Consider the following 12868-nt stretch of genomic DNA (forward strand, 5'->3'; position numbering starts at 1 on the left):
GAGACTGTGACCTGAGCCAAAATCAGGAGTCAGTGGTTGAACGAACTGAGCCACCCAGGTGCCCCTGATTTTAAATGTTTTAAAAGACTAACTGAAACTTCTAAATTTTTTAAATAAAATACCCAGCATTAAATGGATTTTATGATGGATGAGAAAATTGTTGATGCTTATTTATAAATTTTTTTCAGCTCTATCTGAAAATGTGTAGTTGAGGACTGTATTAACAGAAGCAAAATTGTTCATTAGCTTTTCATTTGGATTATATTTTGTAACCGGGAACGCTGACTTTAGGACGGGTAGAGCTAACTTGGGTTCATTGTTTCTCATTTAATCCCTTTGAGTCTCTAAAGTACTTTTTCACTGACTTCCAGTTTTGGAGCAAGTCCTTGAAGTAAGAAGGAAGGTAGAGAAATCAACTCCAAATTTCTTTGGCTTACAGGCCTTTCTGTTTCTTTCTAAAAATTTATAATCCATTTTACATTTTTTGCACAGAAAACTTTGCATGTTCGCAGAAGTAGACAAATGATACAGCGAGTCCCCGTCAGCTTCAAACACGGACCATCCTCCTCTCTGTCTCAGTTGGTTGCGGATTTCAGTCGCCCTGTGGTCTCTGAGGTGTTTCCACTTTTAGGCAGAAAGGATATTACTCTTGCATTTGCTTACTGGTTGCTAGGGACTGGGCACTGGAAATGGGTTTGGTGGTGGGGCCGCTGCCAGGGTGAATTATGTTGAATTTCTGCATCTCCTAGTAAGACCCGCTAAGGGTCTCCTCTGACAGGTAACACGGACGTTGTGTGTTTCCTCGGAATTACCGATTAGCATTCCACCACCTTGCGAAAAGACATCGAGAGAATTTAAAATTACGTGTATATGGTAAGATTTAAAAAGAGGAAGAAACGAGTTTAAAGGGTGAAGGTCATCGTGCACTGAGAAGCCACGTACAGCGAATCCACGACAAGCGTGACGTGAGGCTTTACGCGTCGTCAGTGTGCTGCTGAGCTTTCTGGGGGCCACAGTCAGTCTCGGGTTATCCTTCAGATTTCTTTTTTTCGCTGAAGACACATTTTCCCCGCAGGATCTTCTAGAAGGAGCCATCAGGGCGACAGGTGGAGGAGTAATTTGGTCTCCGACAAATGGCTCAGAGCACTATTTTGACTTGTTTTGGGGCTTTGCAGATATAATAACCAGCATCTTACATCTTCCTGAAGTCTGTTAGCATCAGGCGTAGTGCCTGGTGATTTCTTTCTTTTAATCTTAGCACATCCCTGCTCCCCAGATGCTACCTTCCTCCCTTTTCAGGTGAGGAAATTGAAATTCGGAGAAATGACCGGGTGAATCTCAGCAGCCGTCTGCCCTCAGATCGCTGAGGATGATTAGCAGCCGGATGCGGGGCTGTTGATTTACAGTTGGGGTGTGTGTGTGTGTGACTTTTTTGGAAAGAAAAAGGAAAAATGAGGCAGGCAGTTCTTCGATCGCCGTCTGACTGGGAACACGGTCGCTTTGGAGGAGCCCGGATCTGGGGGCCGGGGTTCGCGAGGGCCCTGTCCTCGCCGCTGTGTGGTCGTGGGTGCTCGTGCCCTTGCCTGTGCTGACTTGTTCTTTTAATTTTCATGCAGAGAGAGAAGGAGCAGCAAGAGGAGAAGAGCGGTTTGCTCAGGAGCTCGGGGAAGAACGGCCCCGGCGAACGAAGAGCTATGATAACCCCCGCTCTCCGGGAGGCCCTCACTAGACAAGGTGTGGCTCCTCGGGCGGTGCGGTCCCAGGAAGACCCTCGCAGCCTTCTGATTTCATACCTAGACGAGGAAGCCTAGATTGGGACTGCCACGGGGGAAGAGGGTTAGGAGGTCCTTCTGGGGTCAGCCCAGCAGCTGTGTCACCACGTAACTATCGAGGGACCCCCCTCTTGTTCCCACGGATCACTGGTGTGTGGCCTGCTGGGCCGGCACGTTTCCCCTCTGCCTGGTTTATTGGGTTGTTAGCGTCCGTGTGGCTCAGGTGTGCAGACGGAAGATGCCGTCGCGGGCTTCTTACGTATCGTCGTTTATTAAGTGGAAGTTATTAAATGCAGGAAAAAGCTTGTGTTGCTATGAGGCTGGATCGATTAGAAGTGTTTTCTGTAGCAAATGTCTGGGTTTCTGTGGTCATCACTTACTGAGGAGGCTATAGCTTGAGATCAAATAATAGTTTTGATTTCCTGAGGAAGAAAGAGTGGTCAGTTGGGAGTCAGTAGACTGATTTCCTCCCCTCACTCGAGTCTTTCTGTATTTACTGAGAAGCTTTTGTGTAATAGTTGTGGCAAGGCAGACAAACATACAGTATCCCCTTCAAGGAGCCATCAGCCTATTAGAGGAGACAGACAGGAATATTGAGGTCATGTGTATATATCTTTGTATCATGTTTGTGCTTGCATATATATATATTAGGTATACGTAGTATGCCTTTTAATAAGGAGGTTGAGATTATTTACTATTCAGAGTGATTTTATGATAGGTTCAAATCTTTCCTCTAGCTCTCTGTTTTCTACTTGTTTCATGTGTTCTTTGATTTCCTTCTTTCCTGTTTGCTGCCTTCCTTACACTACTTTTTTATGATTTGGTTTTACATCCTTGTTGGCTCATCAGTTACAGCACTGTCTTGTCGTTTGGTGGTTGTTGGCGGTTCTACGCTGTGTCTCTGTCCTGTCCCAGTGTATCTTTGAGATGATACACCGCTTCCTGGGGGAGAAGTGGCTTCAGGAATAACGTCTCTTGCCCCTTGGCCAGCCTCTAAGCAATTGCTACGCATTTTACTTTGACGTGTGTTGTAAACCTACACTACGCTGTTATTTTGGTTTGAATAGTCAGTCATCGACTCAACTAAATTAAAATAATTAGTAACCGTCTTATATAATTATTTATGTAAATTTATTGAATTAATTAAAATGATTAGTAGCAGTCTTACATAACTGACTCAGGTAGGTACCACTCTTGGTGCTTCTCGTTCCCTCGCGTAGATCGGTGTTTGCCCAGCAGCCCTTTCTTCCTGCCTGACGGGCTTCGTTTGGTATTTTGTGTCATGTGGGCTTTTTGGTGATTAATTATTTCAGCTTTTGTGTCTCTGAAAGAGGCTTTATTTTGCCTTCATTTTTGAAGGCTGTTGTTTGATGGGTGTGGAATTGTCGATGGACGCCTTTTTCTCTTTTGGCGCCTTCCAGGTGTCAACTTGCGCCCGTTGCCTCTGATGAAGCTTGTGTTCCGCCTTTCATTTGTTCCTTTGGATGTGATGTTCTCACCCGTGGGCTACCTTTAAGATCTTCTCTTAATTACTGATTCTGAGCAATTCAGTTACAGTGTGTTTCAACATAGTTTTCTTCATGTTGCTTTTACTTGGGATTTGTTGAGCTTCCTGGTTCTGTGGATTTTATAGTTTTAATCAAATTTGGACAAATTTTGGCCATTATTTCTTCAAAAATTTTCCTGTCACTGCCTCCCTCTCCTCTTCCTTGGGGACTTCAGTTTCATGAATCTGACCTATAGCTCACTGACACTCTTTTCATTTAAAATTCTTTTTTCTGTTCTAGCTTTCATTTTTGCATAGCTTCTGTTGCTGTGTCTTTGGGTCTGATGTAGTAATCTCTTTTCTCTGATGTCTGCTCTTCCATTAATTCTATCTAGTGCGTTTTTCAGCTTCCGGGTTTATAGTCTTCATCTGTGGAAGTTGAGTTTGGGTCTTTTTATAGTTTCCATGTCTCTACTTAACTTTTTGAGCCTACAAATTATCATTAACAACTGTTGTACTTCCAACCCCTGTGTCATTTCTGGATCAGTTCAGTTGCTGGGTTGTTTCTTCATTGGTCATTTGCATGCTTGGTAATCTTCGATGGCATGCCAGATCTAATTTTACCTTATTGGTGCTACATATTTTTGTATTCCCATAAACATTCTCAAGCTTAGTTCTAAGATGAAGAGCAGTTACTTGGAAACAGTTTGAGCCTTTTCATCTGGCTTTTATGACATGTCACGTGAGACCACAGCTTACCCACTATATGGCTAATTACTTCTGATTATCAGGGCGTCAGTGCCTTGTGAATCTTAAGCTTCTGACTGGTACGACCAGGGACAGTTCCCAGCCAGCTGAGTGCCAGGTGTACCTCTAGGCCTTCCAGGTGATTCTTTCCAATTCTCCATGAGTTTTTCTCTCACTATTGCACTAGGCAGTCCTCAGCTAGATATTTCTGGGAATCCTCTGCAGATTCTTGGGTTGAATCTCTGCGTAGCTCTTGACTCTCTGGTACTCCATTCTGCAAACTCTAGCCATGCGGGCTCCCCGGACTCTTGCTTTCATGTCCTCACCTCAGAGAGTACTGAGCTGTTCTCGGATTGCCCCTTCCCGTGGCATGACCTGGAAACTTGCAAGGCGGTAAGCTCTGGGAACGGTAGGACTCATCTTGTGTGTTTCCCGTCTGCCTATTACTGTCCCTTGTTGCCTGATGTTTCATGTCTTGGAAACTGTTGGTTCATATATTTTGTCCTATTTTTGGCATTTCAGGTGGGAGAGTAAATCCTCTGTCACTTGATCTTGGTTAGAACAGAATTGTGCACCATGATTTTTAGCGGCTGCAGACCCTTGGCTTATCTTGGCATGGTGGTCAGCCGCAGTCTGTCCGTCCTGTACTCTGCAGTCTTCTTCATACCCGTCTAAATGAACATTTTGTAAAACCCTGTGTATCTTGGAAGAGGAGAATACGAAGAACTAATGTAATAGACCGTGATTTTTATGATGATGGTCTCAGGAACATATAATATAGAAATCCAAAAGAAGAACTAGAATTTTCTCCGGGAATCTTTTAAATGCTCGTTCTGTGTCTGAGCTTACTCACTCCGTTGGACTCAGTTCTGTCTTCAGATAGATACGGAGAGCCTTATTGATGTGCAGGATGTTTACGTGCAGGTGGAAGAGGGTAAAAGATAAAGCCGTGTAATATTGCCGCTAGAGACTTGTAATCCACATTGACATTGTTCCGTGAATCATCACCCTGTGAACATGGGTGTTTAACCAGCCACGGAGCCACTTATGCCACCATCCAGACTAGATTTCTCCTTTTGCCTCATTCGTCTGCAAGTCAAGAGTCTTTTGTGTCAGAGACTCCTAAGTGTGGCTTGTTGCTTGAAGCCTTGTGAGAAACTTTATTAAATGCTTCCTGAAATCAGAATGTTCTACTTGTTTGCTCTTCTGGTCCATTACACAAGGAAATGTGATCACTTTGGCATGGCATTTCCACGCTTTTGATGTCTTCCGTGGCTCACGAATTCTAAATGCCGGGTTATGGAGTGGTGCTGAGCATTCATGTTAGGTTATGGGTCCTGGAATTTTATCTTCCACTTCTTGGGGCAGTGTTTCCTTATTTCGGTCTTCTTTTGGCCGTCTGATTCTTCATCTTTTTTCAAAGATTACAGTCGCAAGTTCCCCAGTCTGTTGTTCTTGCTTTTGCTTTACGGCCCAGCATGTGTTTTTTGTATTTTTTTTTTTTTTAAGATTTTATTTATTTATTTGACAGACAGAGACCACAAGTAGGCAGAGAGGCAGGCAGAGAGAGAGAGGAAGGGAAGCAGGCTCCCCGCTGAGCAGAGAGCCCGATGCGGGGCTTGATCCCAGGATCCTGGGATTGTGACCTGAGCCGAAGGCAGAGGCTTAACCCACTGAGCCACCCAGGCGCCCCTTGTATTTGTTTTTAAGAAAGTTTCCCTGAGTCCTCCAAAAGCACGTGCATTCTGTAGGTGTCATTCTGTAGGTGTCGCGTGTAGTACTCTGTGTTCTTTGTCACCTTTACTGTGTTGTTTAGGTCTTAGAACTCAAGTGAGCTTTTGTCTGTGGGATCTCTTAGATACGGAAAGATGTGAAAAGTTTCTGTGATTTTGGATTGGCCCCTTGTGTATTTCTAGTTTGTGTTATTAGATGCATATACCTGTTAATGTATTTGATCATCCTGGTGAAGTAAACCTTTAAACCTGTGTTTTGCCACTGGATTTTTGCCTCTGCCGTCATTTAAGGAAAGAAAAATGATTTTGTTACAGTTTTTTAATCACCTTTTAATATGAGGCTTTGAACCAATTCAATGTTGTGTTCTTTGTTTTTCTGTTTAGGGTATCAGTTGATTGGGAGCCACTCCGGGGTGAAGCTTTGTAGGTGGACAAAGGTATTTATTTTTATTTAAATGTTATTTCTGTTTCATGCAACTTTTGTATGGCTACGATGCGCAGCCAATGAATTTTACCATTTTAAAGAATGATTTACGTTTAATGTAACGACTTTGAACAAATTTGCTAAACGAGTTCAGCTCATATTGATGGATGTTAAAAAAAAACCCTTCTCGGGACGCCTGGGTGGCTCAGTTGGTTAAGCAGCTGCCTTCGGCTCAGGTCATGATCCCAGCGTCCTGGGATCGAGTCCCACATCGGGGTCCTTGCTCATCAGGGAGCCTGCTTCTCCCTCTGCCTCTGCCTGCCATTCTGTCTGCCTGTGCTTGCTCTCTCTCCCTCTCTCTCTCTGACAAATAAATAAATAAAATCTTTAAAAAAAAAAAAAAAAAAAAAAAAACCCTTCTCCACCACCCAAATTAAGATACATACCGGCCATGTTCCTCACCCTGGTAAGTTCACCGTGTCCGTATCTAGCCGGCAGCGCCCCCCACAGCCAGGAACAGTCGTTCTAGTTGCTGTCGCTAGTTTAGTTTTGCCTGTTCTAGAATTTCATACGAATGGAATCATAATGTGCATTTTTTGGCAAGTGGATTCTTAGACTCAACGTAAGGTTTCTGAGGGTCGTCCGTGTTGTAGTACATGTCAGTAATTTACCTGTTTTTATTGCTGAGTACCGTTCAATAATGTGGAAGCACCACAGTGTTTAATCTGTTGAAAGGCAGTGGCTTGCTTTCAGTGTTCGGCTATTACGACTAAAACTGCCATGAACCTTCCTATACAACACTTTGTTATGAACATATATTTCGGCTTCCTTTGGGTCCACATCCCAAAGTGGGAACTGCTAGGCTGTGGGGTAGGTATATATTTTACCTTCGTAAGAAACTCCCAGTCTATTTTCAGTGTGGCTGTACTGTTTCGTACTTGGATTGGCAATTTCTGAAAGTTCCAGTTGGAACATGATCTCACCAGCCTGTGATATTGAAAGTCTTTTTACTTTTAGCCATTCTAGTGAGTGTAAAGTGCTGTCATTGTGGCTTTAATTGGCATGTTGCAGATGACTGCTGGTGATGAGGTTGCCTTTTTTCATGCGCACATGGGCTCTTCTATTTGTCAAGTGTCTCTTGTCCAAATTAGGTTGTTTAACATCATATTGTTGATTTGTAGGAGTCCTTTCTGTTGTGGAAATGAGTCGTTTCCCCCAATATGCATTGTGAACATTTTCTCCTAATCTGCGGCTCCCTTTTTACATTTCCCAAATGGTATCTTTTGAAGTCTTAAATTTGAATAAAGTCCAATTTGTCTTTTTTTTTAATGCTTAGTGCATTTTGTTTCTTTTAGTTTTTTGTTTGTTTAGTGTTTTTTATATATTAAGGAATCTTTGCCAACTTCAAAGTCACAAAGATACTGTGTCTTTTTTTGTGTGTGTGTGGAAGCTTCATATATAATTTAAACTATGTTTTAGGTCTTTGATTTCACCTCGAATTGATTTTTATGAGTGGTGTGGGACAAAGGTCAAGACTTACTCCTTTACCTGCCCCCCATGAGGATATTGAAAAGAATTTCCTTTAACCATTGCATTACTTTAGGCCTTTGTAAAATATCAGTCATTGTCTATGGGTAGTCCCATTTCTGGGCTCCTTATTCTGGTCATTGGTGTCTTTGTCTATCCTTTTGCCAATACCACATTGTCTTAATAACTGTGGCTTTGTAATAAGTCTGAAATCACGCAGTGTAAGTTCTCTGCCCCCTTTTTTTTTTTTTTTTTAATTTCCAATATAGTTTCCACCCCTCTGGTTCTTTTGCGTTTCCATATAAATTCTAGAATCACCCTGTGAATTTCTGTTGTATGCGTTTATTCTATCTCCTCAGATTCTGTGTTTGTCTCTTTGGCATCCATTCATCACAGGGCCAGTTAGATTAACTGTATTTTCTTAGTGTATCCTCGATGCTCCAGCTTTTGGGGGCCTTACAGACCTGGGGAGAAACTGTCCCTCCCAGGGCCAGAGCTAATTCCTAAAGATAACAACAGCCTGCCTGAAGTATGCCTTTCATGTGCAAATCACCCAATCCCGAATCTTCAGCCTTCGGGTACCTCCTTATCTAACCCACACACCAGGCCCTTATTCTCCCTGTGCTGCATTATCCCAGGGCCAGGTACAGGACTAGAGACAGCGCTACAGCCTGAATCACTCCAATAAGCCAGTCCTGCATTGTTGACTCTGTTCTGGCTTGCCTTTCCTGCAGAAACCCCAATAAAAGTTCTGGCCGAGGCTTTCCCTTCACTCCTCTCTCTGCCTCCTGGGCAAACCTGCTGCTTCTCTGTCACCCTGTGTGGTGTGGGTGTCCCCCTTGTCTTGAGAGCTGTAAGTAGTGTCTTCTTTCGTTGGCATTGGCTCTCCAGGTTGGCTGGCACTCAGTCACTTCCATAAATTCAACCCATGGGTCCAAGTAAGATGGCACTTTTAAACAGCTTTATTGAAACATAATTTACCTATCATACAGCTCCCGCATTTAAAGTGCACAGTTGAATGGGTTTTAGTATATTCACGGGGCTGTGCAAATATTATCACGGTCTGACTTCAGAACATTTTTGTCCCCTCTGAAAGAACTCATGCACCCAGTAACCGTCCGGCTTCATTCTCCCTTCTCCTCCCAGCCTTAAAGCCCCATTAATCTCCTTACTATCTTCATAAATTCCCCTCACCTGGACGTTTGCACATTATGTGGCCTTCTCTGTCTGGCTTCTCCCATTTAGCATCCTGTTTTCAAGGTGCATGCGTGTGATAATATATATCGGTATTCTGTTCCTTTTTATGGCCAGTAATAGTCTGTGTATAGCTATAGCCCATTTTTGGTGTTGTCCATCCGTTGGTGGACATTTGGTTTGCTTCCACTTTTTGGATTTTATGAATGATGCTTCTGTGAACATCATTATATGTACAAGTTTTTATGTGGATGTGTTTTTTTGTGCTTTGGTTATATACCTATGAGTGGAATTTGTGGGTCATGGTTACTATGTTTAAATTGTTTGAGGGACTGCAAAACTGTTTTCCAAAGTGGCTGTACCATTATATTTTATATTCCCACCGGCATTGTACAAGGGTCCCAGTTTCTCCACAACCTGCTAACGTTTGTTCTTTTCCCTCTTTTTGATTATAGTCATCCTCGTGGGTGTGAAGTTGTTATCCCACAGTGATTTTGGTTTGCATTTGCTTTTCCCTTAATGACACATGTCGTTGACTCTGTTTATGTGTCTTATTGGACATTTGGGAATCTTCTTTGGAGAAATGTCTATTTGGATCCCTGACCATTTTAACGTTAGGTTCTTTGCCTTTATATTGTTGGGCTGTAAGAGTCGTTTATGTCTTCTGGATGCTAGTTCTTTTTTTTTTTTTTTCTAAGATTTTATTTTATTTGAGAGAAAGCGAGAGAGAGTGTGAGAGTATGAGCAGAGGAAGGGCAGAGGGGAGCCGACTCTCCACCGTGCAGGGAGCCTGATGCGTGCTGGGCTTCATCCCAGGACCCTGGAATCATGGACCTGATCCGAAGGTGGTCACCTAACCGACTGAGCCACCCAGGTGCCCCAGGATACTAGTTCTTCATCGCATGTATGGTTTAACTCTCCCACTGCTGTTGGCGGCCGCGTTGCCAGGGGTGGAGTTGCTGTAGGCCTCTGGTAGCTGGGCTTTCGGTGTCGTGGGACCGCCACTGCCGTCTTCCAGGCTTTCTCTCAACCTGGCTTGTCCCCATAAAGAGTATTGCCCACAAAGATCTATGCTTGCAGTTTTGGTTAGCCCACACCTGGCCGTTTTGAGTAAAACCAGACTTTCTTCTCCAGGCATGCTTGGCTTTTTATGTTCTCTATTCCTGTTCTTAAACATTTCTACCCTCCGTTCTCACTACTGCCTCCTGATGTCTGTCTTTTACTTCGCATTTTTGTGTGTCCCGTCCTTCGTGACTCCCGCCTCATCTTGTACCTGGCGAGGAAGCAACCTTTTGTCTTCACCTTTCTCCCAGAAGGGCCCTGCCCTCGATGTCATAGTCCGCATTTGACCTTTGCTTGGCGCCTCCGTGCGTTGGTGGCCCTCCTTAATAAGGAGCCCGCTGCCCCAGCCCCCGTTGTTTTCGGGTATTGTGTCTTCTCAGCATTCCTCCGAGCGGTTTTCAGTGCTGTCTGCTCCTTAGTCCTGTCGCTACTGCCTATGAGTGTTTGAGAAACTCTTCAAACCTTTCCTCACTGCTGCTTTTCTGCCTTCACCCATAGGGGCACGGACATTCTGGTGACACTGACACTCTCTGTCATTCAGCATATTCTTGTGCTCAACTGTCTTTTTTCTTTTTTTAAACCCTTTTAACATCCAGTATTTGTCTCTTCCAATCCAGTGATTTTCAGTAATGTCAGACTCAGTGCTTTCTGCTTATAACCAGTGTTTTATAATTCCCTTTTACTATTCTAGATTAAATTCACAGATTTACAAATATAATTTCACGTACGTAATTGAAAGTCAGTGTTCTCTTCTAGCTGTGATGTAAGGACAGAGAAAAGGAAGTACTTTATATTAAAATAGTTTGTATTTCTTTTTTTTTTTTAAAGATTTTATTTATTTATTTGACAGAGAGAGATCACAAGTAGGCAGAGAGGCAGGCAGAGAGAGAGGAAGGGAAGCAGGCTCCCTGCTGAGCAGAGAGCCCGATGCGGGACTCGATCCCAGGACCCCGAGATCATGACCTGAGCCGAAGGCAGAGGCTTAACCCACTGAGCCACCCAGGCGCCCAATAGTTTGTATTTCTTACAAGATGCTTAGGCACTACTTTGTTAGAAGGCATAGTAAAATAGGAGCTACTTCTACCTGCTTATAATGGACAAGTTTATATTGAAGAGAGATAAACAGAAGTTATTCTGTATAAGAGGTAATAGCAGCCAGAATTATTTAGGTATAATAACAGAAGGAGGAAAGTAACCCTAATTGAAATAGGGCTACATACCCATCAATTGTAGACTATCAAATTAGAAAAATGTAGATGTACTTGTAAATGAGTGGTATCCCATTTGTGAGTGTTGAGAAAGAAAAGTCTTCTATGTTGTCATTTGGGAGGAGTGGAGACAAATTGTCATAGAAGATTCCTGCCTTGAAACTCCACATCTTGTTGAGAGCTACAGTCTGTGTCCAATTTGTAACAAAATCTTTAAGTGTCAGTAGGAACGAGGATGAGTTGGAAGCAGAAAATGTAGTAAGAGTGGCCGAGAAAACTGTGCTGGACCTCTGGTGACAGGCTCAGAGTAAGATTTTAAAATGGCAGCCACCCCCCCCCCAAATAAGTTTAATTTCAAATAATTATTACAAGATAGATACCTGTCCTTATGCCATAAAAACTAACGATGTGTAAGATGACTGTCATAATTTTAAAACAGCTTTGATTCGTGAGAATCCGGCATATGACGTGTCTGTTATTTAATATTTGGTGCTCAGTCTACCAAGATCATCTTGGTCTCTCCTGCAATGTATCTGTAGGTGACACCTACAGGTAACACAGATGCAGGTGTTTTGCTGGTGACTTAAATATTAGAAAACTGCATTATTTTCTATGCCACGGTTTTTCAAAATGGTGAAATTTCTTGGAGAAAGTTTTGCATAGGAGAGAGTGTTCTCTTTTCTTCCTTTTTTCTGATTTTATTTACTTGTCAGAGAGAGAAGGTGCAAGCAGTGGGGCAGCAGCAGAGGAGAGGCAGACCCCGCTGAGCAGGGCGCCCGATGTGGGGCCCGATCCCAGGACCCTGGGATCATGACCTGAGCCGAAGGCAGAGGCTTACCTGACTGAGCCACCCAGGTGTTCCAAGAATGTTCTTTTTTTTTTTTTTTTTTAATTTTTAAAAAAATTACATGGTAGCTGCGTTCCTGGAAAATTCAGTGTATGTTAAAATTGTACAAAAAATATTTTATTAGCAAAATGAAGTTGGAATCTAGGTTCAGATAATTATGATCAGGTTTTTCACAGTTATGGAGTCTGGTGAGTCCTCTGAAAGGAAGTAGAACCCCCTTTTCTATGGGGTTTACCCTGAGCAGCGGCTCCGCCTGCCCATTGCTGGTGCCTCCCAAACGCGTCGGTGACGGCGCTGTTTCCGCCATTTTCCTCACCCCGTCGGGTGGCGCTGGCTCCGCTGAGAACCTCTGTCCCAGGGCGTTTTCACGGCTACCCTCCCAGGTTCAGGTTTTCTCCAGCACTGACTGCATCTAGTTTTTTTCCCCTCTGGTAGCAGCTTCCAGGGAGCCCCCTGCTCTGCCTTGCCCGTCCACTTACCTGACGTTAGCCAGGCTGGTGTGCGGAGCGGGCTCCTCTTCTAGCTGCCCCCTTCTCGGGGTTATGGTTGCTCTCTGTTACCAATCCGGGTGTGTAACAGGCATCTTGAACTTAGCATATCAGATACTGAATTCTGATTCTCACCCCCGACTCTGTTTCCCTCAGTCTTTACTGTCAACTGATGGCGGTTCTGTCGTTTGCTCGGGTCGGAAACGGGGGGTCATTTTTCCTCCCCTGTTTTTCCCCCGTCCCACTTCTCATCCCCAAGCACATTTTCTTTTCGGATATATCCGGAATGTGAATGCTTTTCACCGCTCATACTGCTCTGCCTTGGTGCGAGCCATTGTCCTGGGTTCCTTATACTATTTCAGGGATGTTAGTGCCCTTCC

The 12868-nt window shown here is 43.7% G+C and overlaps 1 protein-coding gene across 4 annotated transcripts in view; it reads left to right on the forward strand.

Annotated features, from left to right (window-relative positions):
• LOC125090423 (S-adenosyl-L-methionine-dependent tRNA 4-demethylwyosine synthase TYW1-like) overlaps nucleotides 1–12868 on the forward strand; it is a 204761-nt gene that overhangs the window by 31122 nt on the left and 160771 nt on the right. For 3 of the 4 annotated variants that reach the window (XM_047713084.1, XM_047713085.1, XM_047713087.1), the window contains exons 8-9: nucleotides 1617–1734; nucleotides 6123–6175. The exons of the other annotated variant lie outside the window; for it this stretch is intronic. In XM_047713084.1, coding sequence (XP_047569040.1) covers nucleotides 1617–1734; nucleotides 6123–6175 — 171 coding nt within the window. The remainder of the gene's footprint in view (nucleotides 1–1616; nucleotides 1735–6122; nucleotides 6176–12868) is intronic. 4 annotated transcript variants of the gene reach the window in all.

Source organism: Lutra lutra, chromosome 18, assembly GCF_902655055.1.
Source record: "Lutra lutra chromosome 18, mLutLut1.2, whole genome shotgun sequence".
Taxonomy (NCBI): domain Eukaryota; kingdom Metazoa; phylum Chordata; class Mammalia; order Carnivora; family Mustelidae; genus Lutra; species Lutra lutra.